General features: G+C 45.4%; 1 protein-coding gene and 1 non-coding gene across 2 annotated transcripts; both read right to left on the bottom strand.

The window, feature by feature from the left end:
• Nucleotides 1–1,201: 1,201 nt before the first annotated feature.
• TRNAG-GCC (transfer RNA glycine (anticodon GCC)) lies at nucleotides 1,202–1,272 on the bottom strand. Its single transcript has one exon. It is a non-coding gene; the product is annotated as a tRNA-Gly (tRNA).
• A 6,448-nt stretch (nucleotides 1,273–7,720) lies between these two features.
• Nucleotides 7,721–9,907, bottom strand: LOC125507289 (cation/calcium exchanger 1). The gene has a single exon (XM_048671917.2). The coding sequence runs from the start codon at nucleotides 9,744–9,746 to the stop codon at nucleotides 8,046–8,048; it is 1,701 nt and encodes a 566-aa protein (XP_048527874.2). The 5' UTR covers nucleotides 9,747–9,907; the 3' UTR covers nucleotides 7,721–8,045.
• Nucleotides 9,908–26,666: the final 16,759 nt, after the last annotated feature.

Raw genomic sequence — 26,666 nt, 5'->3', positions numbered from 1 at the left:
AGATAAGTTCAGACCATCATGATCAAGGTCTATACTAGACCATTCATTCAGCTTCCCAAGAGAAAAGGGGGGCTGCCGAGCTGCCACGTGGCCAACTCCACACGAACTTAATCTGCAAAGACGAAAACAAATTTGATCACAGTAACCAATGATAACCTCCGTGGGTCCTAGTCACAAAGACATAACAACTCGATGTTGAACCCCCCCAGTCTTCGAGTTGCAAGCCGTGGCTATAAAAAACACAGAAAAAATATATAATCTTTTTACTCGGTAGAAAGCAGATGGCAAAAATGGAAAGCGTGCACCAGCTCCGGGTCCAGCGAGGCAGGCAGAGCTCCATGGGCCCACGGCACAACCAGCTGGTCTGGTTGCCATTAATACAAGCCGTCGTGTCCTAATTGTCCGATCCCTGAAAGAGGTCATGCCCAACTGCAAGGGCCTCTTTGATTCACAGGATTGTCAAATTGAAGGAATAGAAAAAATGCAGGAATAAGGTGACATGTCCCATAGTATTCTATAGGATTTGAAAGAATGTTTGATAGCATAGGAAAAACAAAGAAATTCTACAAAGAGCTTTGAGTGGATGGAAATGTTTCTCCAAAATATAGTACAAATGGATCATTTGAAAAAATTCCTAAGGATGCCAATTCTACGAATTAAACGAGCATCACAGGAAAAATTCCTAAGAGTTTAAATCTTTCAAAAATTCTATGCAATTTCTTTGAATCAAAGAAGCCCCAAGTTTGGAACGCGTTGTGCCTGAGCACCAGCATCAACATCATCCATCCATCCATCTGACTTGTACAGCTCATGACATGGAAAATGCATCAAAATTAACGGTCAAAAAGTATGTGGGGTCATCATAAGGAGGAAGTAGAATGATCAGATAAGTTCAGACCATCATGATAAGGTCTATACTAGACCATTCATTCAGCTTCCCAAGAGAAAAGGGGGGCTGCCGAGCTGCCACGTGGCCAACTCCACACGAACTTAATCTGCAAAGACGAAAACAAATTTGATCACAGTAACCAATGATAACCTCCGTGGGTCCTAGTCACAAAGACATAACAACTCGATGTTGAACCCCCCCAGTCTTCGAGTTGCAAGCCGTGGCTATAAAAAACACAGAAAAAATATATAATCTTTTTACTCGGTAGAAAGCAGATGGCACGTGGCCAACTCCACACAAAAATGGAAAGCGTGCACCAGCCGGGAATCGAACCCGGGTCTGTACCGTGGCAGGGTACTATTCTACCACTAGACCACTGGTGCGCCACATTTGGATATTCCATATTACTATATTAGTTCCCATTTGGAAATAAGTACATAGCTGTCGGTTGTTCGTCATTATAGAAGAGCATATATATCACACTTGCTTGATGTGATCCCTTATATGTCCGCGAACGCGTCGGTGGATAGAGGTCAGTGAACCCTATTTCGCCCGGGCAACCACACCCTCGTTTTTAAAACCGGATTTTCATGCAAACACATGCACGTGGATCATTGACCGATACAAATACACAACAATGAATTATAGCACACAACAATACAAAAAACATATAGTCCTGATTGGAAGGGAAAAATACATAGCTCAGACATAAATATTATCCATAAGAGCATCTACAACCGGCATTCTCAAATCCTCCTCAAACGGTCATGGACGCGCCCAGCCAGTGATCGGACAGAAGAGAGAAGGAAAAAAAGTGACCCAGTCGGACCCATCATATCATCCTTATACATCTGGGCTATCCGCGAACCCTCATATTAAGGACAAATGTAGGGAGGATATGAGGGCTCGTGGACGCGTCTGGTCAGTCCACCACGTAGGACGAGGCCCACCTCAAACCACATTTTCTCTTTCTTTATTTATTCTTTTCTTTTCCTCTCTTCATCTCCATCAATCGCGTGCAAGTGACCGGACATATGAGGAAGAAAATGAGGAGTGTGGCTGCATGGACGGACAAATAGAGGTTCAAAACGGGCACGCCCGATTACTGACCAGGCATGTCCGCAAACGTTTAGGGGGTCATATTTGGTAAGTCTGGTTTGTATATGCTGTAAGGGCATAGTTGAATCATAAAACTTAATGATTTTTGATGTGGATACACATATGCTCCACAAGATCATTGAGTAGTTGCGCGCGCGCCTGTTGATCTTTAAGTTGTCGACGCATCTCTAGTAAGTTGACAACATGCACTGCATCTTGTTCTCGGAGGAGGACTTGTACTCCGGACTTCACAAAATCATGTGTACTAGCACGATCACCCTCATCCACTACAATCTTGTTGTGCAAGATTACACAACAAGTCATCACTAGATCTCATATATTTCAGCTCCACGAACAATACCAATGAGCTTCGAGCACTCCAAATGCCCACTCCACATCTTACTTAGCACCTTCTTACACGTGTGCAAAGAGACACCTTTTGTTACTATTGGGGTTAGAGATAGTCTTCCCAAACGTCGTTCACTGAGGATAAATATCATCAACAAGGTAGTACTCCATGGTGTCCTCATAGCCCTTGACTGTGTAGTTGCACGGTTGGGCATCCCCATCACAAATTATCTTGAACAATGAAGATCATTGATGCACGTTGATTCCCTTGTGAGACTATGGCATGCCATATAAAGTATGTAAAATTCATAAGTCTTTTGATGCCACTTCTTCAAGTATGACGGTGACCTCTTTGTGTAACCTTGGTATTTCCCGCGCAAACCTATCGTGCAGTTCTTTTATTGCAATGCATGCAGTCAACTGAACCCAGCATATCTGGAAAACTTCTTGATGCTCCAATTGCCAATAACTTTCCATGTCCTTGGCATTTGGTTCTCTCAAGTACTCAGGTTCAAACACCTTCACCACGGTATACGCAACTTCACTATTGCCTCAGAGCATGTACGCTTTCCCATCCGACTGACCTCATCAGCGACGTCCCTGGTTTGTATCACATACAAACATCGTCAGAGCAGTCATGCATTTCTGCATAGAAGAGAACGACAGGTGTCCACAACATTTCTTCCTTGGCACGAAGTAGGGATCATATGCCTTCACACCCTCCACTACGCACAGGAACAAATGCTTGATCATCCATAAGTGATGCAAAAAAAAGCACACTGAATACATATTTGTTGTAGAGATCTTGTTGTCCCTTTATCCTATCACGGGCCACAACTATCCTGCCTGGCATCGAACCCTTGAAGTTGAGAACATGCTCCTCTTGCTTCTCCATGTCTTCAAGGATGCTCATCATCACCATCAGGTCTTCATCTTCGTGGTCATCAATGTATGAATATGACGAATTGATGAACTCCTTGATAATGAACTCATCAAGCTATGGGTAAGCAAACTCATCCTCCAATAAATCCATCGTTTAGCTACAAATGCACAAAAATAACCTAAAAAATCTTAACATTTCATCAAAAACTAGACATGCAAGGTATATGTTAGGTGGAGTAGGACGCACCAGGGTGGCGGTCGCATTTGGTGCAAGAAGGACGTCTGGACGAACGATGGACGGTTTTGCGGGTTAGGGCCGGATGGGGGATGGCGACAAAGCTATGGCGGGGGAGTAGAACGGGCAAAGGGCAGAGCGGATGAGGACATAACAGAGAGGAAGATGGTAGGTTGGGAAAGGATGGAGGTCGATTTAGGGGATTTGATGTGGGTCCGGCATGGTGAACATGTCCAGGCGGCCCCAAATCTGCGTGTATATGGGCTAGGTTTGAAGGATACCAGATAACTCGGGCATACGGAATGGGTATGGGGGACCAGGTCGGATGGCAGACATATGGGGGGTTAGGGCGTCCGATTGAAGATGATATAACAAGTAGCGACCACACGTGTACTGAGAAAATTTCTATGATTACGGTATTTTCTAAATTATAACTATTGGTTCTAAGAATTTAAGATAAATAAAAATGAAAGACACACATAAACACATATGTATGTACAAATTGTACATGTACATTCCGAAGAGGTTCACAACCTTTTTGGAAAACAATGATAAAACAAGATAATGTATGGTATGTAATCTAAAGACGTTTTTTGACGTCATGTTACTGTAACTTATCATGGATTAATTGTTAGTCGTCAATGACTTGATATTTTCTCAAGTCTTGACCAACGACGTCGGCATGTTGTTATGATTAAGTGAAGAGGTTTTGTGGAGGTGTTGCAGTTGGGTCTACCAAGTTCTCAGTCAACTAAGTCCTAAGCGGGTGGTAATTCATCCTAGATGGCTGGGTTGGAAATGATCATATACGAGAAGCACTTTGTGTGCTTTGCTGCACCGCTTGCATAGATGGAATGCGGCATCCTTGTATGTATACGCCAGGACAACCTATCACACTCAACGCACATACATACATCAATTTTGGCTTGCTAAGTTAAACATCAACGACATGTAAAAACGGTTTGGCAACCCCCTATTATGATAGTATTGATGGCAATAAAACTTCATCATATTATCATGGAGAAACTACAGCTGATCATTACAAAACATAAGCACAACAAAATACTACACGACAACCCAAAATCAGAGATAAAAAACAAGGGTTTCTCTCCCATGCCATGGCAAAACAACGAAGAAAACACCATGGACCACCAATCCACGCAGACAAGCAAAGGTTGCCCACAAGCAGACGACCGTCATAAAAGCAAGCATCGGCGGTTCACGATAAAACAAACACACGGCAACCAATTAAAAAAACATCAAACATCAGTCTAGATCAAAATCATGAAGCCCGTGAACAACAAGCCACTATAATGTACTAACACACTCTAAAACAACAATTGACAAGAGCCATATAATCAAATGCAAGAGGAAGGCAAAATGAAAAAATCTAGATACTCAAAGGAAAATGAGAAAAAGCGACACCCCCGGAAAAACAACGAACAAAGAAAGGAAAAAAAACACTAGTGCCAGCCAATGAGGTCTCATCCACCTAACACCCAACCGAAAAAGACAGGTCCCAGCAAGCGAGGTTGCAACCGCCGAACGTCTAGCCGCCGAATGACCGGCTTGGAAAGACGTTGCTCCTAGAAGCGTGCTCGCAGCCGTCGAACACCCAACCGGGAAGAACGCCAAACTTCCCTCAAGCCTCCTACTCCTAGCAACCAAGATCTTGTGGAGCCGCTTCTGCGCCCAACCACCTCTGATTTTTTTCCTCCACCTCCGCGCGGTCTTCTTTTTTTAGGTCAAGCAAAATGCTTTATTACGCAACAACTTGGGAAGAATCGCCCATAAAAGAAGCAGCTACATCAGCTGGAAGGTCATCATCCAGTACAATAACCTCACCCGCAGCGAGTGACAAGCCGATCTTAGCTAGATTGTGGGCAGCCGTATTGGCTTCTCTCTTACAATGAGCAAATACACAGGAAGCAAACCATAGCCGCGCTTGTACTTTGACATCCTCAATCACATGGGTTTGCCTGGAGAAGTCCGGAGCTCGCCGATTTAAAGCTTGTTGCACCAGGAGCGTGTCCGTTTCCACAGTAAGCCGCAACACCCCTAGTTCGGCCGCTACGTCCAGCGCTTGCTCGACGGCTTGCAGCTCCGTGTCAAATGCCGAGGCTACGTGATCAACCCGTCCCGCTCGTGCAGCTACCACGTGCTCCATAGAGTCACGAACGATCACGCCCCATGCCCCATGCTGGCTTCCCGGGTTATAGGCACCATCGACATTAAGCTTCAGCTCATCCGGCGGCGGCAGGGACCAGGCCTGAGGGATCCCGCTGAGCTTGGGAATTTTGCATAAACACCCCAAGTATTTCGCAGCCGTGCATGCAGCCCTATACACGAACTGGTCGTGATCCATGGGCTTCTCCCCTTCACGCACCTTGTTCCTCTGGTTCCACCATTGCCACCACATTACGATGACCTACATCCTCTCATTTTCCGGGGCCTGCCATAAAGTGTCCATGGTCTCACCCACAGACTCGCAGTTTGAGAGTTGCAGCCTAATATGTTCGAGTTCAAGCTTCAACCACACCGGTTTGACCTCACTACAGTCAACGAAGAGGTGTTTCCCTGACTCATGTCTCGCATTGCACATGAAGCACCTGTGGTCTTCGATATTCATCCCTCTTTTTGCCAGGATGTCCTTTGTGGCGATCATGTTATGAGCCATCCGCCATACAAAATGTCTGATTTTCCCCGGGCACGGAAGCTTTCAGATCCTTTTCCATCTCACATCACCGCCGCCATCTAGGTCGCCAACAGCTTGTGGCTCGCCTGTCTGACCCTCGCGGGAGTGCTCGGAGAACACTCGTTGTAGTTTGTAGGCTTGCTTAACAGAGAACAGTCCTCTGCTGTCAAAATGCCATGCTCGGAAATCCTCGGCTCCATCCCGAAGTGGTAGCTGAAGGATTAAGGCGGCATCCTCCTCCCAAAACATGTCTCTTATGAGCTCCTCGTCCCACTTTCCAGTGGTCGGATCGATGATTTCGAACACCTTAGTTAACAAACTGCTCCCTCTAGGAGTCACAACTTTCGTGGGCCAAGCCCTAGGGATCCATGGATCATCCCATATATGGATATTTTGTCCATCACCAACCCGCCAAATCACACCTTTTTTGATGAGGCCAATTCCATGTGTAATACTCCTCCAAGCATATGACATATTGGCGCTCAGATCCGCTTCCAACACATCACAGTTCGGGTAATACTTGGCCTTCATCATCTGTGCACAGAGGCTATCCGGTTGCTGGATGAGTCGCCACACCTGCCTTGCTAACATAGCAATGTTGAAGTCATGTATATCTCTGAACCCAAGTCCTCCTTTGCCTTTGGATTTAGTGAGCTTCTGCCAGCCCACCCAGTGCACTTTGTTTTCATTTTCCTGTTGGTTGCACCAATACCGACCTATCATTGCACTCAACTCATCACAAAAGGTCTTCGTTAGGTAAAACACTGACATGGCAAAGGTGGGGACTGTCTGTGCGACTCCCTTAACTAAGATTTCCTTTCCCTGACGAGACAGAGTGCGCTCGTTCCAGCCCTGCATATGATTCCATATAGCATCCCTCAAGTAAGCAAACGCCTTCCTCTTCGATCGCCCAATATACACAGGGAGCCCTAGGTAATTTTCATTATACGCTTCATTGGTGATGCCGAGAGTATCCTTTACACTCTGTTTGGATTGCGTCATACTGTTCTTACTGAGCATGATAGCAGATTTTTCCTGATTAATGCACTGTCCTGAACACCTTTCATATACCGCAAGGATTCACCTCAATTCCCTGGCTTCATCCTCCCTCGCTCTCATCAACAGAACCGAGTCATCGGCAAAAAAAGTTGAGAGATTGAGGGAGCCCCTGCACAGACTTGAATGCCGTTCATTGTTCCCCTTTGTTGCGCATCCTTGAGCATCGCTGACAGCCCTTCTGCACATATAACAAAAAGGTATGGCGAAATTGGGTCGCCCTAGAGACGCAACATGACAAGAACACATGGCCCATTGACGGCCCTTGGGGCGAGGCGTGCGATACGTGGTCAACACCGACAGACCAGTGAAGAAAGAAGGAAAACAACCTCCAGAGTGCTATGGGCTCTTGAAATCGCTGCCCTGAATCGACTCGAATCACTCCACCATACCAACCACCTACCAACAAGCCCATCCATCCGCAGATAACTCCACAAAACACAAGAGGTTGATCAAGTGGACCAAGTTTCAAATTAGAGACCTCAATTGATTGAGAGAGCTTCCACCCTAGGGAGTTTATAGTGAATTAAAGCATTTACTCATAGTATGTACCTGTACTTTACATGGCAGTTAACAATTATAGACAAGTACTTCATCCCCTTTTTCCTATATCATACTTAATTTACAACAGATAACAAAGAATGACTTTGTTTTGTGGCTTTACATATCCACATGCATGCATTGCCCTCTCACAACTGAAGTGTCACGAGCGTGTGTGAGAAGCAGCCAAGCCAAGCCAGCTCCATCACTTCCGCACCAACCTACGTACTACTACTCTTTTAGCCTCAGGATCTTGTTCGATCTTGCCGCTGCACCATCAAATCAAATCCGACAGTCCTCAATCACTGTCTCGGTAGGAGAGAATCTAGGCTGAGGACGCCGACGGCGTCGGCGACCCGGACGGCGATGAAGCAGAGGTACACGGCGAGCAGCCCGGCACCGAGCGTGACGTCCAGCCTCATCCCCCTCGCCGGCAGCACCACCAACGCCCACGCCAGCCCGCCCACCAGGAACGCCACCGTCACGTACGTCGCCGCATCCACCGGGATCCTGTACGGCTCCGGGTACCGCGCCCCCGCCGCCAGTGCCATCGACAGCCCCAGCCCCACCACCGTGTTGAACGCCGGCCCGGCGTAGCACCCCGCCACGGCCGTCTGGGCGCCCGCCGCGCCGTCCTGCGTCGCCATCGCCACGTCCGCGACCATGTCGCCGAGGGAGTTGCCCCACGCGAGCACGGTGACCCCCAGCACGCTCGCGGGGACGCCGACGATGATGCCGGTGGACACGAGGAGGGCCACGAGCTCCCGGGCCAGGAGGTAGGACCAGAGGATGGACATGAGGAACCCGCCGCTGAGCCACACGAGGCGGGCGTACCGGCCGTGTGGTGGTGCCGCGGCGTCCGTGGTCGCGGCCGCGGCGATGGCGAGGAGCGTGCCGGTGAGGGTGCCGGCGAGGAGCGCGGTCGGGCTGGTCGGGGAGGTGACTACGGCGAGGAGGAGAGGGCCGAGGAGCGCTGACGTGATGGCATACGGCCTGGACCAGCGGTGCCCGGCGATGTCCGGGATGGTGAGGCGGCGCGGGAGGTAGAGCGGCGCGTGGACTGCGGCCAAGAGGCCGCTGGCGAAGGTCCTTGGTGGCTGCTTGGAGGATACGGTGACCGGGAGGAGGAGCGGGGCGGCGAGGTCATCGGAAGGCTTCATTGTCTTTGTGCTGTCGTCGTCGGCGGCGGCGGAGCAGCAGTGCGACGTCGAGACGAGGAGGACGTAGGCGGCGTAGAGGGAGAGGAAGCACGCGGCCGCCCACACCGTGACCGTGCCGGCGACCAGCACGGCGAGGAGGTAGCAGAGCGCGACGAGAAGAAAGCACACGTCGCGCACGAACCCGCTCCGCTCAATGACGGCGCCACCGCGGCGAGCGGCGACGATGGCGACCACGCCGGCGACGACGGTCGACACGAACAGCGCGCCGCCGAGCGCGCCGCTGAGCCCCACGTCCCCCGCCTCCCCGCCGTCGGACGCGAACGCCACGACGCTGGAGAGCACGTCGGGCGCGCCGTTGCCGAGCGAGAGCAGCGTGACCCCGGCCACGGCGGGCGGCAGGCGGAGCGCGGCAGAGAGGCCCTCCAGCGAGGCGCAGAAGTACTCGGAGGCGGTGTCGCCGAGGAGGTAGAAGAGAAGGAGCAGCCAGAGCGCGATCGCCGCGCCGCCCAGCCACGGCGACCACCACCAGAGCCCCTCCTCGTCCTCCCCGCACGCGCAGTAGAAGAGCGCGAGGTAGTCGACGTACCCGGTCGGCGCGCACGGCGGGTGGGACGACGACCGGAGGTACCGGCACCGCGCGGCGCGGCCCTCCAGCGCCTGCAGCTCCGCCTCGCAGCTCCCCGGCTCCCGCCCTCCGGCGCCCGAGCCGAAGAAGAAGGTCCCGCCGTGCTGCGTGCGCAGGGAAAGGCATATGACGACGAGCAGGAGCAGCAGGAAGGAGGCGCTCGCGGTCACGGCGGCGGCATTGCGCCTGCTCTTGTACATCCTCTGCAAGAAAGCCATGGCGTTGATGTCCGGAGCTCAGCTCAGCTACTGTAATCGAATACGGCGGTGGAGCTCAGCTGAGGTACAGTAATGCTGTGGCGCCATGCATGGCCGCGGTGGAGCTCGCATGTCTTGTAGCATTGGTCGGTCGGCCCGTGATCAAATCAAATTTGGTTTTGTGGCTGCAGATGAGTACGTTTGTGACTTTGTGTGGACTTTTGGTAGGAAGGGACACATGGCAGCTGAGCAGATCCCTTTTGGAAGCTGCATCATTCTTCTTCCTGGTGACGCGGCAGCCATGTCATGGCTACCAATGTTCCATCTTGCATGCCACATGAGCTTAGAACAATGATGACGATGAGCTTGGGCAGAAAGATAGAAGACGCAAGCTTACAAACTGCAAGCCGAAACCTCATCATCATCAGTTGGTGCTTAATCAGCTGACAAACAAAAATGCTAGGCATACGAATGTCAGATCACAAGTGATTAATCAGCCTGCTGCTTTGATTAGGGCACAACGACGGCATGTCAGCATGTGTGTTTGGTCGATGTGGACCATTTCTTTCCTAATAACACAAGAAAAATGTCGACCATTCTTTTGAGGAATTAATTGCACAATTATTTCAGATAAGATACGTAGTGCAATTATTCTTGCATCTGCCCAACCTGGTCCATTCATGATTTCTATTGATATTCATAAATTAGCAGCAGCAGCAACAAAACAATTTTTAAGTGTTCCATTCCGACAGAGATCTCAACCAACTTCCGGTGTTCAATGTTCAGTCATCAGTCATGGTAGGAATATTATCTTCTACCCCCTTCGTTTCTAAATACTCGGATATATATATATATATATATATATATATATATATATAAATTCACTCATTTTGTTCTGTATGTAGTCCGCATTAGAATCTTCAAAAAAACTTATAGTACTCCGTCTGTCTCAAAATAAGTGTCTCCGCTTTAATACAACTCTGTACTAAAGTTAAAGTTAGTATAAAGTTTGGACACTTATTTTAAGACGGAGGTGGTATTTAGGAACCAAGGAAGTATAGAGGAGGTGGCATGGGTACGTACTCTCAGCGAATCAGCAGCAGATTGCACCAAGAGGATACCGCAAAATCATCTGCATAAAAAGTGATGATCCAATCCAAGCCAGCCTGCAACGATCATCCATGCTGATCTGAATCTGCGTGCACACAGAATTAATCAAGCTGACTCCACCAACTACCGATTTTTTAGAATAATTGTGAGGGAATCCTCTCATCTCCTTGTTGCTGATCTTGTCTGAGTAATTGTTGTACCGATGGTTGGAATGTTCCGTCGGCCATGCCATGACCCATGAGCTTAGTCATGTAGAACAATCATGATTGATGATGCTACTTAGGCAGATATCATCGACACGCATTGCAGACGGTACAATTGCAAATTGCAGACAGCTGACAACTCTGGCGAGTACGAAGCAATTAGCTCCATCGATCCAAGTCAGATCAACGGGTGATTAGCCTGCTGCGCACTGTTTTGGTTACCGGTCGAAATTTCGAGATTTCCCATGGTTACCACGTATTTCCGTGCCCCTCGGTAAATCGCCATACCGAGCAAAAAACATCATTTTTTTGAAAATTTTGAATTTAAACACTCGATTTACTGTGAAGTACGTAGGATCTAATTAATGCCATGAAAGTTGGTTCTGGCGTGTTAGTAGCAACCTAGTTCATGTTTTGAGAGGTCTTTGGTTCGGATATTCGTTCATTCACTTATTTGAATTCAAAATTCAACTACAAAATTCGCTCGAAATATCCTCGGTCTGCGCAAAAAAGTTTGCCTAATTTGGTTGATATTTATTTCCTGATGTCTTGATAGTTTACTCATGTCAACCCTGATGCTTTACGTCTAGAAAGCATATGTTGATCGCTGATAATTCAGAAGTACGCATCGTCGATCCATGTCAGACCAACAGGTGATTAGCCGGCTGGCTGCAGCTTAGATTAGGGCCGTTGCGGCTGTGTTTGATCGAATCGATGTGGACCATTTTCGTGGGAGATTTATTGGCACGTGTGGCGGGCAAAATTATTTCAGACAAGGCGTACAGTACAGTTATTTCTGCACCTACCCAAGCTGGTCCATCGATGAACTTGATATACTCATAATTCAGCATAAATAATATTGTAAGTGATTCTTTTTTTTTTTTGCGAATAGAACATTTGTAAGTGATCAAAAGGATATGAAGAGAATCAGTGCGTTCAGTGTTCAGTCCGACAGACATCGTAACGAGCTGGCCGTGTTCAAGGTTTTTTTTTTTTTGCGGGTAAAAAAAAAATTTATCTTCTATAGACGAGGTGGCAGAGCATGCCACGAAGTCAGGATCTTCATCTGCAAAAAAAGTTGATGATCCCGATGAGTCTCCATGCTCAATATTGACTCCAGCAATTGAGAGTGATCGTGAGCAGTGAAATCCACTCATCTCCACCATGATCTTCTGACTCTGAATAATTGTTGTACTTGTGTGACAGTGCAAGTGTAACCTTTGGTACGCTACGCAGAACTGCAAGTTACTCTTGTCAACCCTGGTGCTTTACGTCCAAGTTGATGCAATTCTTGTACTTCCTCCGTTCTAAATATTTGTTTTTCTACAGATTTCAACAAATGACTACATACGAAGCAATATGAGTGAATTTATATTCTAAAATATATCTATATACATCCGTATGTGATAGTCCATTTAAAATTTTTAAAAAGACGAATATTTAGAAACAGAGAGAGTATCAAATATAAAAATGATGCAATGCTTTACATATAAGATTAGGAAGGGCCACGTGGCAGCTCAGGATGCCCCCTTTCCCTGGGAGGCACCTGGATCATCTAGAACCTCTTGATGCTGGCCTGATCCTAACTGATCATTAGTTCTTCTTCCTCCTCTTAATGGCACATCAAGCCTTTTCTATTGTTAATAACTCTGATGGATGCTTCATGTCACGAGCTCGATCAGCCAAAGATGGAATGATGATGACGATGATGCGTAGGCAGAAAGTATCGCACGGACGACACAATCGCATGCATTGCAATTGGCCATGACCTCTTCCAATGACCAGAAAATTTGGGCATGATGGATTGCATTAGTGATAACCCATGCAGCTGTTGCTGTTGTGGGCCCCACGGCAAAATTATTTGACACGTGTAGCAGCCACAATTATTAGCATTTCAGACAAAGAATGGTACTTAGCTAAGTATGCTAGTACGAGTAGCCTAGTACTGGTGATGCGTTTATCAGCAGTGACCTACCACCAACTAAGCTGGCCTAATCCAATCATGCAAGGAATAATATCATCTATCTACGAGGTGGAAGAGATACTAGGATCATCGGAGATTAGAAGCATAATTGGTTTGGTGCCAAAATTTGGCATGCCGATGTCTGATATTGTGCCAAATATTGGCTACTAATTAACTGGTTAGTAAGTTGTCTTGCCTATCTCATATAAAGTTGCCAATATTTAGCAAGTCCTGGTATTGCCAATATTTGGCAATGCCAACATTTGGCTAGCCAAATATTGGTAGGAAACCAATCATGCTCTAGGATGCCGCAGAAATCAGCATCTTCGGCTGTAAAAAATATTGATGAGGCGGCTCGCGCGACCCCACCTCGCGCCGCCTACCCGGGCGGCGGCCGGGGCGGCTCGCCCCCTCCCCCCCTTCAGTCCTCTCTCCCCCGCTCCGCCGGAAGGGGCCCCCGGATCTGGCCGGGTGGTTTCGGCGGCGGCGGGACTTCCTTTCCCCCGCGTGTGGCGCCCTTCCCGGGGCAGGGTTTGGCGGCGGGTGCAGCTCGGCAGGTGGCGGTCTGGCTTCCTGGCAGTGGGGGTCATCGGCTGGCGCAGTGGTGATGCTGCTTCTTGGCGGCAGGGCGGCTTGGTGGTGTTGGGTTGCCGGCGGCGCGACCCCGACACAGATCTGGGCCCTTAGGACCCCATCTTGGTCCTAGGTGGCCGGCGCCGGTGTGGCTTCGCTGCCTCCGGGGCGGTGAAGTGGAGGAGCGGCTTGGACAGGGAGCCACGACACTGATGGCACGCCTTCTGCAGCGCGACCGCGGGAGCTTTACGGGCATTTGAGGGCCTGGTGGGGCCTGTGGGTCCACAAGCCTGGTTTGCTCCTGCTATTGCGTCCGGTCGGATCTCGTCAGTGACGGTGGAGGTTGGGCCCTCCCGCGTGCTGACGGTGCTACTGCTCCCTGTCCCGGCTCCTCCTCTTCGCTGTGCGGGTCCCACTTCGCGTTGTCGTGGTGAGACAGCGTGGGAGACTCAAGATTGTGTTGGCGCAGTGTGATGGACGGTATGGTGGCATGCTCCGGAGCGTCCGGGGTGATGGTTGGGATCGGGAAAAATCCCTGTCGGCCTGGCCGACTCCAACGCGGTGGCGCCTGAGGGTGCCGCCGGACCTTCCTGGAGGGCGTTGGGTGCCACCTTTCCTTTCTCCTCGTCGCGTGCCGGAGCAACCCTTGTAGCAGCGTCGTCATCGTCGTGTTCCTTCTTGGAGGTGTTGCGTGGTACCGATGCTTCGGAGCCGGAGCTTGGTGGAAGATCTCCGGTGGGGCGCAGCGGTCACGAGGCTTCTTCGTTTTTGTTGATCCGCCATTGTCGGCATTTATTTCTTTTGTATTTTCTCTTTCATTTTTTTTGGCGTGCCTGTGCTGTTTCCGTCCCAGCACCTATCATTGATTGTATCAGTGACGATTGCTTTATAATACAAAGCGGGAGAAAACCCTATTTCGGAAAAAATGTTGACGATCACATTCCAACATTTCAAGATTTACAGTCAGAGTTCAGCTGAAGATACTGATCACTTGATCAGAGGCAATGTTGAGACGTGCATGCAGATTGCAGAGTCCAAGGGATCCTCTCATCTCGACCGCATACAGAGCAACCGCAAGCGGGAAACACATCATCTTGATTTGTTGGGTAACCTAGCTGGCGATTCAGAAGCAAAGCTTCAACAGGTTATTGGCCTGCTGCTTCTATTAAGACAGTGGCGGCACTGTGCAAGCGACAACCCCGTTGCAGCCGTGCTTGATCAATGTGGATCATTCTCGCACGAAATCAATTGGCATGTGCGGCACGCACAATTATTTCTGACAAGCTACGTGCGGTATAAATATTTCTGCATCTACCCAAGCTGGCCCATTATTGAAATTCATAGCTTAGCCCAAAAAAAACAAGTGTTCAAAATTTGCGAAAAGAATCAGTAGGTTCAGTTCCGACAGAGATCTTCCCGTGTTCATGGTTCAGCCCTGCAACTGCAAGGAATAACACCACAAAATCATCTGCAGAAAAAAGGTGATGATTCCAAGCCAGCCTGCGATGATTCTCCATGCTGATCCGATCTGCACGCACACAGAATTTGACTCCAACTACCGATTTGCAGAATAATTTTGCATGTCCTTGCTGATCTTGACTGCATAATTGCTGTACGTTTACAACTGCAGCCTTGATATACTTATATGAAGTACTTGTTGCTCAAACACTAAATATATCCCTTTGAGCAACAAGTAATATGCATCGAAGGGAGTACCAATAGTTCATGACCTCTTTCGGTGACCCAACCACAGAATTGACAAGTGCATGCAGCAGACACGATCATTATCTTAGACAAATAGTACTGTTGGCTAAGTATGCTAGTGCGAGTAGCCTAGTACTGGCGATGCGTGTATCTGCACCTACCAACTAAGCTGGCTGAATCCAATAATTCAAGAGATAATACCATCCATCTATCTGAAGACAACGTAGCAGAGAGATACTCTGAAGGAATCAGCAGGAGATTGCACCACGAGGATGGCAAAAACGTGATGATGATCCCAGATCGACCACCATGTCAGGATTCTCCGCGTTTGATTGGGGACATGATTAAGCAAGTTGACGACTCCAACGATTGAGGTCAGAGAAAATGAGAAGCACGCGGGCAGAGGCTCTGAATGTTCACTTTAGTTACATGTATGTTGCTTGAAAATTAATTTTGGGTCAATCGACTTTTGAACTGTTGATTTCTGCTTCACGATTCATGTACTTTTTTTTCCTGGGTTGGTCTATGCGTTGTCTTGGGCTTTTTTTACTGACCCCATAATTGAGCCGATCAATTCGTTAGCGGGCCGAAGCCCACTTCTGTGACATAACCTTCTTCTTTCTTCTTTGTTTCTGTTTTTAACCGTTTTTGTTTTTGTTTCTTTCCTTTTCATTATTAGTTGGTTTTTATTTATTTTTAGGGATGTTGGGTGAGTGTAAATATATACATAAATATACTATATAATATGTGCAAAAATTTCACTATTCTATGATTATTTTTGCATCTTACAAAAATTACAATTTTGGTGAAAGTTGTGTGCAAGTTTTTAAATTTTATTTTTTTCTTCAAGAAATACTAATGCCATTAATTCATTCTTTTTTAGAGAAATTTATTATTTTGATATTTTTTTAGTTTTTATTTCGTTCTACTTTAAGGGTAATATCAATGCCACTAATTTATTCATTCTTAGACACATTTTTTTGCAAAAAAATCCACTTTTATGTTCTTATTATTGTATATTTTGAAAAAGGTATTTTTTATGTATATTTTGTGCAATTTTTTCAACGTTTGTTTTAGATTTTTTATTTTTATTTTTTAAAATGGTAATACCAATGCCACTAATTAATTTTACCTTAGGAAATTTAATTATTTTGATTTTTTTATTTTGTTCATTTTATTTCTACTTAAACATAATACCAATGTCAGTATGTCACTAATTCATTAATTCTTAGCAAACATCTTTTTGCAAAATTCCACTATTAGATGCTTATTCTTGCATATTATTAAAAAAACACAACTTATGTGTAAATTATGTGCAAATTTATCATTATTTTCTTTTATTTTTTTTCACTTCCTTTCTTCTTAAAGGAAAATATCAATGGCACTAATTCATTCCTTCGTTGAAAACATAATTTTTTATTTTGTGTGTGTAAGTATAAATGCAACTACTAAATAATATGTGTGGAAATCATAGTAGAATGCGAAAATTTCACTAGTATGTACTTGTTCTTTGCATATTTCAAAAAGTGCAGTTTCAATGCAAAGTTGTGCGCAACTTTTCAAAACTTTTCTTTTTCATTCTCTTTCTTCTTAAAGGGTTTCATTCTTTCTTAGAAAACTTCATTATTTTATTATTTTATTTGCTTTTTTTGAAAGATAATAACAATGCCACGAATTCATTCTTTCATGGATTTTTTTTCATTTTTCTTTCCTTTTGTAAGGGTAATACTGATGTTGTAATGGATTGTGACATCAGCATTACCCTTACAAAAGAAAAGAAAACAAAAGAAAAATAAATTGTATGGGGTGACATGACGTCAGCCTTCACAAAGACGTCGTCGCACTGGTGCGCCAAGGAGACGGCCTTTGCTGCCTCCTCCTTTACCCCTGCATAATTCCTGTCGTTGATCTCATCGTAGGCTCCGGCAAACCCGAACTTCATGTTGTCATACATCCTTTGGCATCACTCAAGCACCGCCGCCCTCTTGAGATATGTACCTAATTTTGCTACTAGGCCCTCGATATCATGGATGGCGCCCTAGGCATTGCTGATGACCATGTTGTCCGCCACCTTGGCCAGGCCCCATGTGTCCGTGTATGGGCTTGGGTGGTGCTTTCTCAACTTCAACACACATAAATCGTATTTGACATGTGTGTTCTTGTAAGTCACCTCCTTGCAAGTTGTTTCCAAGGTCGTGTCGGCACCGGGCAATGCTAGAACAACGGCGGCTATGACTACAAGAGCCGTTTGTGGCCTCATGGATCTTGTTGGTTGTATTTTGACAGAAAGAGATGTTAAACCTGGGTGATTTCGCTTGAGTTGTAAAATACATTGAAGGGAGAAGGTAGAATATGGGACTATTTAGATACATTAAAACTGTGCAACTTTCCAGCCCTCTCAGGCCATTAGCGTCCGTGGTCGTCCGATCTTCAATTTCAAGCATTTTCGGCCGTCAGCTTTGATGTGAATCGCACCTAATCAGCCTTCGTTCGCTATTAACGAGCGCGAACCGTCTGGGCCGCTGCTCCGGTCGCTTTTTTGGTTGTCTCGGGTTAAATTGGGCCTCATGGGCCTGTAGCAACCTCCCCTAAGCCATCGATCGTTTCATTTCGCTAGGTCGCACGTCTCCCCCACCCCCCTCGCGTGGCGGCTCTTCCCCGATCTAACCTCTGTCGCGTTCATCCCCATTCTTGTACGCCGGTGGGATCCTGCTTCCCACCGCGCAAGGGCGCCGGTACGGCAGCCTCCCACAACCTGGCTTAGATTTCGGACGGCACCACAACTTCAGCTGGGGGCCTCAAGCATCGGTGGCGACGCCAGAGGGCGGTGACGACGGCAGCGAATCATCGCTTGTCGGTTGGACTCCACTTGCCGGTGATTGAGGAAATAAATCACCATGCCACTCTTCAGCGGCTACTACTTGCAGGTCCGTTACCACTCCGTGCTCTTCCATTCCTTTGCCGGCATTATTGATGCTATTCTTTCACCTCCCAAAATGATGCAAGTTATCTAGGTTGACTGACTCGAGCTCCTCTGTGCTTCCAAGCTGGGATTAGCAGTTCTAGTATAATTTTTGCCTTTGGATTGTAAATAAACTCCTTTTGGACGAGCATCCTTTTCCATTGACTAATAATAGCCAATCCAGATTTGTTTGATCTGTTTGCATTTTTCGGTATACTTTACATATAGAGGTTCTCGGTGGTGTACGTATAGGACCAATAATAGTTGTAGAAATTCTGTAGCCGTCTGGTATTGCAAGATAATGGATTCAGGAGAGCCGATTATAACTGGGATAATGAAATTAGGCAGAAGGCATTGCTAATCTTGACATGAAGAAACACATTATTCTGATATGTCCATGATATTTTAGTGCTCACTTTATTTTACCGATGTTCCAATTTGAGTTTATCACATCCATGCTTTGAAAGTTTAGGTTATAACTCTAGACCAAATTTGAGTTTACCACACCCACGCTCTGAAAGTTCAGGTTGCCATGACATGACCTGTGCTTTGCAGGATAAATCAGAGAACATCTTTGATGGTCCTTTGATAGAATATAATGAGAACAACATAATACGTAAGGCATGTACTACATGGATCTTGATTCGGAATTCAGCAAAACAACTCTATTGAGTACCTGCAATAAAATAGTATATTGTTGTTCATGATCCTACAGTTTCTGAAGTCAAAAGTAGCAGTGTTTACATCTAATTGTATCCTGCAAAGCTAATAAAGTCCTTCATAATCTCGTGTGCGTGTGGTCTCTATTAGTCACTATGTATTCGCTGAGATTCTTTCATTTTGTTGAAATTGTATGTGCATCTGCTTTTGTCCGTGCCATGTTAGGCGGCGCTGGATCATCTATGTTGAGGATGGCTTCACCGACTTGTGCATCGTCCGAGGTCTGTTTCCCTTTCCTAGGGTTTAACAAAATCGCATGAGTTATCGGTCAAGAGGAGGCCCACATGCAGCAAAGTATGTCAACGCAAAATCAATGCAGGGTTTGTTCAGGACATTACAGTTCGAAGGACATGCAAATGTTTGATTCTCCCTGTGCAGTGTCAATCAACTGTTGATTGCAGGAGCAAGGTGTACGAAAAATTTGATTGCAGTTTAGTGTTTTATTGCATGAACATAACAATTTACTGTTTTATTGCAGGTACTCAATAGAGTTCTTTTGCTGCATTCAGAATAAAGATCTATGTAGTACATGCCTTACATATTGTATGTTGCTGTCATTATACTCTATCAAAGGAGCATCTAAGCTGTTCTCTGATTTATGAATTTTCTCTACAGGGGTAATGGCTACTTCCCCTTTCTTTCTCTGCCATCTTCCCAGCAGCCATGGTTCTCATACCACTGCTCATTGCGAGGTTCCCAGTCTGCCTTCCCTCCCCACTCTCACAGGAACGCTGACTGGCAGCGCACATGCCTTTTCCCGACAGTGCCATGGCACCTCTCTATAGGTGAGCGACACTGCCATTTCCTTCCGAGTGTGACATATTTTCTTTTTAAGTTATTACATGCTGAGTTACAGGTTGGTTTAGTCTATTGTATCATGCCTATAATTCTGCTCCATGCTCAAGTCAACATGACACTTCTTCCCCCCAATTTTTTCTTGATTTATTCTATGTTAGTTCGGTTTGTCATATCAGGCCGAATGAGCTGTCCACATTTCTGTGTACAAAGGGTTAGTATACATCTACATAATCAGATGCTGGAGGAAATGTAGGATAATATATCTAATCATATTATATGCTTTACTTACAATGGTATCTGCTCAGTGTAGCCATTTACTCATGAACTGTAACGTTTCTTTTTACAGAAAATAAACAAGATGGGGACAACAAGTTTTCTTTCTCCCAATTCTGGCACCCCCATCACTTCCTTAATTTTTCATTACAATTTTAATGTCAGTATTTTTCCTTAAGAAAGTTTGCTAACCATGGCTTCATTGCTAATCAGTTTATGGTTCACTTACTTGCCCAAAACATAATGTTTAGTTGCAGTTGAGCAAAGACAACTTGATCGTGTTAATGCATAAGTTAAATCAACAATCTTGACAAACCTAGAATCTAAGGTATATATGCATTGCGATATGTTTTATTGTCCTGTTAAATTCCAAGGACCCTCTTTATCTTGAGGCTCGATCATTGTATATTGGTATTTTGTTGCTCTGTCACTAGAAGATGATGCCTACTTGTTTTCTAATTTGTATGATAAAACTGTAACATGTCCTAAAAAAGCAGGTTTGGAAGAATGGTAATTTTCTAAAGCCAACTGTACAATAGTAATAAAAATTATCTAAATTATGGACAACAAATGCCAGAATGGAATAATAACTAAATGTTCATTAACACTGTTAGCACATTTGTTGGAATATAGTGGTTGCTGTATGATCTAGAAGCATGTACTGCATTGTAACAATACAAGGCATGTGCTACTGTTTGACATGTGATCTTACATTGGTATTATTATCCCTGATTTTCTTTTAGCGACTGCTATATGATCTTTGAAGTATCTAATCCAACATTAATGGAGCATCAAGTGGCTGGGTTGAGAAGAAAAGTGTGTATTTGTTGGACCTACAAGGCATAGAAATCTAACTGGCAACAAAATTATTTATATTTACGAATGCAGTAATATGCAATACTGATACTTACTGCTATCATACATAGTGTGCCGTGTTTTTTAGAATTATTTATGTGTCATGTTGGAAACAATGGTGCTGGTGCCTTTACGTGTTACTACTGCTTTATTGTTCATGTATAATGCCTTCACATATTTGTGCCAAGCTAACATGCAATATATATTACAAATAGATGAGCGCAACAACGCGCGCCATCGATGATCTAGTTTATAGAAAGGGGTAACATGAGGGTGAGCACGCCTATTTACACGTTACCTCTGTATGGGACTATTTATAGACAGGAGTATCATATTATATATTTTTCATGTTAATTATTAGGATATTAATTGCACGTTATTTTTTTTATCAATTTCATGGTTTTTCATATGTGAGGGCATTTTATGGACTAGGCTTTAGAAAAGCCTGATCCCAAAACCCTTAGTCCTATCCCCCCCCCCAAATAAAAGGTGCATTTCCTATTATTTTCATCATTTTTGGGATATATGAATATATTTTTTTTGAGAAAACTTCCGATCTATTCATCTTCAATCATGACAGTACAACGAACACCAGAAATAATAAAAATTACATCCAAATCCGTAGACCACCTAGGGACGACTAATACCACTGAAGCGGGCCGAAGGTGAGCCGCCGTCATCATCCCTCCCTCGCTGGAGCTAAGCAAAACCTGTTGTAATAGACAGTCGGGAAGTTGTTGTCCTAAGGCCACATAGGACCAGCGCAGCAGAACAACAATCGCCGCCGATGAAGAGTAGCATAGATCGGATGGATCCAATCTGGACAAACACAAACGTAGACGAACTACGACCGGATTCGAGCAAATCCACCAAGGACAGATCCATCGGAGACGCACCTCCACACGCCCACCGACGATGCTAGACACACCACCGGGATGGGGGCTAGGCGCGGAGAACCTTATTTCATTTTTAGAGAACCGTCGTCGTCTCGTCTTCCTAAGCACGACACAAACCCTAACAAGATTCGAAGCAGCATATAAAAATAGAGCCCTCCCTCCGGCAAGGGCCGGGATCCACCGCGACACCATGACCTGTTGGGGAACGCAGTATTTCAAAAAATTTCCTACGATCACGCAAGATCTATCTAGGATATGCATAGCAACGAGAGGGGAGAGTGTGTCTATGTACCCTCATAGACCGAAAGCGGAAGCGTTGAGTAACACGGTTGATGTAGTCGAACGTCTTCGCGATCGAACCGATCAAGTACCGAGCGCACGTCACCTCCGCGATCTGCACACGTTCAGCTCGGTGACGTCCCTCGAACTCTAGATACAGCTGAGATCGAGGGAGAGTTTCGTCAGCACGGCGGCGTGTTGACGGTGATGATGAAGTTACCGACGCAGGCCTTCGCCTAAGCACTACGACAATATGACCGAGGTGGAAATCTGTGGAGGGGGGCACCGCACACGGCTAAGAAATCAACTTGTGTGTCTATGGGGTGGCCCCCTCCCCCGTATATAAAGGAGGGGAGGAGGAGGAGGAGGGCCGGCCACAAGGGACGCGCCCAAAGAGGGATTCCTACTCCTAGTAGGAGTAGGTTTCCCCCTTTCCTAGTCCAAGTAGGAGAAGAAGGAAGGAGAGGAGAGGGAGAAGGAAAGAGGTAGGCGCCGACCCCTCCCTAGTCCAATTCGGACCAGCCCATGGGGGGGCCTTCCCTTGTGGCCCTTCTCTCCTTTCCACTAAGGCCCATGAAGGCCCAATACTTCCCCCAACAAATTCCCGTAACTCTCCGGTACTCCGAAAAATACCCGAACCACTCAGAGCCTTTCCGATGTCCGAATATAGCCTCCCAATATATTGATCATTACGTCTCGACCATTTCGAGACTCCTCATCATGTCCGTGACCTAATCTGGGACTCCGAACAAACTTCGGTCATCAAATCACATAACTCATAATACAAATCGTCATCGAATGTTAAGCGTGCGGACCCTAAGGGTTCGAGAACTATGTAGACATGACCGAGACACATCTCCGGCCAATAACCAATAGCGGAACCTGGATGCTCATATTGGCTCCTACATATTCTATGAAGATCTTTATCGGTCAAACCGCACAACAATATACGTTGTTCCCTTTGTCATCGGTATGTTACTTGCCTGAGATTCGATCGTTGTATCATCATACCTAGTTCAATATCATTACCGGTAAGTCTTTTTACTCATTCCGTAATGCATCATCCCGCAACTAACTCATTAGTCATATTGCTTGCAAGGCTTATAGTGATGTGCATTACCGAGAGGGCCCAGAGATACCTCTCTGACAATCGGAGTGACAAATCCTAATCTCGATCTATGCCAACTCAACAAACACCATCGGAGACACCTGTAGAGCATCTTTATAATCACCCAGTTACGTTGTGACGTTTGATAGCACACTAAGTGTTCCTCCAGTATTTGAGAGTTGCATAATCTCATAGTCATAAGAACATGTATAAGTCATGAAGAAAGCAATAGCAATAAACTAAACGATCATAGTGCTAAGCTAACGGATGGGTCTTGTCCATCACATCATTCTCTAATGATGTGATCCCGTTCATCAAATGACAACACATGTCTATGGCTAGGAAACTTGACCATCTTTGATTAACGAGCTAGTCAAGTAGAAGCATACTAGGGGCACTCTGTTTGTCTATGTATTCACACATGTACTAAGTTTCCGGTTAATACAATTCTAGCATGAATAATAAACATTTATCATGACATAAGGAAATATAAATGACAACAGTATTATTGCATCTAGGGCATATTTCCTTCAGTCTCCCACTTGCACTAGAGTCAATAATTGATACGTCCATTTTGCATCATGCTTTTATATCGATATTTATTGCATTGTGGGCTGTTATTTCACATTATGTCACAATACTTATGGCTATTCTCTCTTATTTTATAAGGTTTACATAAGGAGGGAGAATGCCGGCAGCTGGAATTCTGGGCTGGAAAAGGAGCAAATATTAGAGACCTATTCTGCACAACTCCAAAAGTCCTGAAACTCCACGGAATACCTTATAATAAATAATGAAAAATCCTCGCCAAAGATGAAGACCAGGGGGCCCACACCCTGTCCACGAGGGTGGGGGCGTGCCCCCCCTAGGGCGCGCCCCTACCTCGTGGGCCCCCTGGTGGCTCTCCGATGACCATCTTCTGCTATATGAAGTCTTTCGTCGAAAAAAAAACCAGAACCAACCTTTCGGGACGAAACTCCGCTGCCACGAGGCGGAACCTTGGCGGAACCAATCTAGGGCTTCGGCAGAGCTGTTCTGCCGAGGAAACTTCCCTCCCGGAGGGGGGAATCATCGCCATCGTCATCACTAACGCTCCACTCATCGGGAGAGGGCAATCTCCATCAACATCTTCATCAGCACCATCTCATCTCAAAACCCTAGTTCATCTCTTGTATCCAATTCTTGTCTCCAAGTCCGGGATTGGTGCTAGTAGGTTGCTAGCAGTGTTAATTACTCCTCGTAGTTGATGCTAGTTGGTTTAATTGGTGGAAGATCATATGTTCAGATCCTTTATGCATATTATTACCCCTCTGATAATGAACATGAATATGCTTTGTGAGTAGTTACGTTCGTTCCTGAGGACAAGGGAGAAGTCTTGCTATTAGTAGTCATGTGAATTTGGTATTCGTTCGATGTTTTGATGAGATGTATGTTGTCTAGCCTCTAGTGGTGTTATGTGAACGTCGACTACATAACACTTCATTATTTGGGCCTAGAGGAAGGCATTGGGAAGTAATAAGTAGATGATGGGTTGCTAGAGTGACAGAAGCTTAAACCCTAGTTTATGCGTTGCTTCGTAAGGGGATGATTTGGATCCATATGTTTCATGCTATGGTTAGGTTTACCTTAATACTTCTGTTGTAGTTGCGGATGCTTGCAATAGGGGTTAATCATAAGTGGGATGCTTGTTCAAGTAAGAACAACACCCAAGCACCGATCCACCCACATGTCAAATTATCAAAGTACCGAACGCAAATCATATGAACATGATGAAAACTAGCTTGGCGATATTCCCATGTGTCCTCGGGAGCGCTTTTCCTTATATAAGAGTTTGTCCAGGCTTGTCCTTTGATACAAAAAGGATTGGGCCACCTTGCTGCACTTTATTTACTTTTGTTACTTGTTGCTCGTTACAAATTATCTTATCACAAACTATCTGTTACCACATATTTCAGTACTTGCAGAGAATACCTTGCTGAAAACCGCTTATCATTTCCTTCTGCTCCTCGTTGGGTTCGACACTCTTACTTATTGAAAGGACTAGGATAGATCCCCTATACTTGTGGGTCATCAAGACTCTTTTCTGGCCCCATTGTCGGGGAGTGAAGCGCCTTTGGTAGGTGGAATTTGGTAAGGTAAAATTTATATAGTGTGCTGAAATTTACTGTCACTTGTTACTATGGAAAGTAATCCTCCGAGGGGCTTGATCGGGGTATCTTCACCCCGACCAGTAGAGCAAAGAGTTTATCCTCAACCTACTGAACCTATTGAAAATGAAATTCCTTATGAGTATCCTTCGGGTATGATAGAAAAACTGCTAGCTAATCCTTTTACAGGAGATGGAACAAAGCATCCTGATGAACACCTAATATATGTGGATGAAGTTTGTGGATTATTTAAGCTTGCAGGTATACCTGATGATGTTGCTAAGAAGAAGGTCTTCCCTTTATCTTTGAAGGGAGACGCATTGACATGGTATAGGCTATGTGATGATACGAGATCATGGAAGTATAGAAGATTGAAATTGGAATTTCATCAAAAATATTACCCTATGCATCTTGTTCATCGTGACCGCAATTATATATATAATTTTTGGCCTCGCGAAGGAGAAAGCATCGCTCAAGCTTGGAGGAGGCTTAAATCAATTTTATATTCATGCCCCAATCATGAGCTCCCAAGAGAAACAATTCTTCAAAAAATTTATGCTCGGCTTTCTGAAAATAATCGCACCATGCTCGATACTTCTTGTGCTGGCTCTTTTATGATGAAGACTATTGGATTTAGATGGGATTTATTGGATAGAATTAAACGCAACTCTGAATATTGGGATCTCGACGAAGGTAAGGAGTCAGGTATGACACCTAAGTTTGATTGTGTTAAATCTTTTATGGATACCGATATTTTCCGTAAGTTTAGCACTAAATATGGACTTGATTCTGAGATAGTATGAATCTTTTGCTAATTATGTTGATCTCCCTAAGGAGAAGTGGTTTAAATAGCATCCTCCCATAGAAGTAAAAGTAGATGCACCTATTAAAGTTGAAGAAAAGGCTATCACTTATAATGATCCTATTGTTCCTACTTGTTATGTTGAGAAACCACCTTTCCCTGTTAGGATAAAGGATCATGCTAAAGCTTCAACTGTGGTTCGTAAAAGCAATATTAAACCATATACACCTCCTGAGCAAGTTAAAGTTGAACCTAATATTGCTATTGTTAAATATCTCTTGTCTGATAATATAGATGGGCATGTTATTTACTTCTGTAATGAAACTGCTAGAATTGCTAAACCCTGTGATACAGATAAACCTAGACCTGTGGTAGGCATGTGATGACCCACAAGTATAGGGGATCTATCGTAGTCCTTTCGATAAGTAAGAGTGTCGAACCCAACGAGGAGCAGAAGGAAATGATAAATGGTTTTCAACAAGGTATTCTCTGCAAGTACTGAAATAAGTGGTAACAGATAGTTTTGTGAGATAATTTGTAACGAGCAA

Source organism: Triticum urartu, chromosome 5A (assembly GCF_056163025.1).
Source record: "Triticum urartu cultivar PI428250 chromosome 5A, HENAU_Tu73, whole genome shotgun sequence".
In the NCBI taxonomy this organism is placed as follows: Eukaryota; Viridiplantae; Streptophyta; class Magnoliopsida; order Poales; family Poaceae; genus Triticum; species Triticum urartu.
Note: the sequence above shows the minus strand (reverse complement) of the source record. Positions and strands in the feature narration are given on the sequence as shown.

Bases quoted from the DNA above. Each gene is read 5' to 3' on its own strand.
- LOC125507289 (XM_048671917.2), bottom strand. From the start codon at position 9,746: ATGGCTTTCTTGCAGAGGATGTACAAGAGCAGGCGCAATGCCGCCGCC.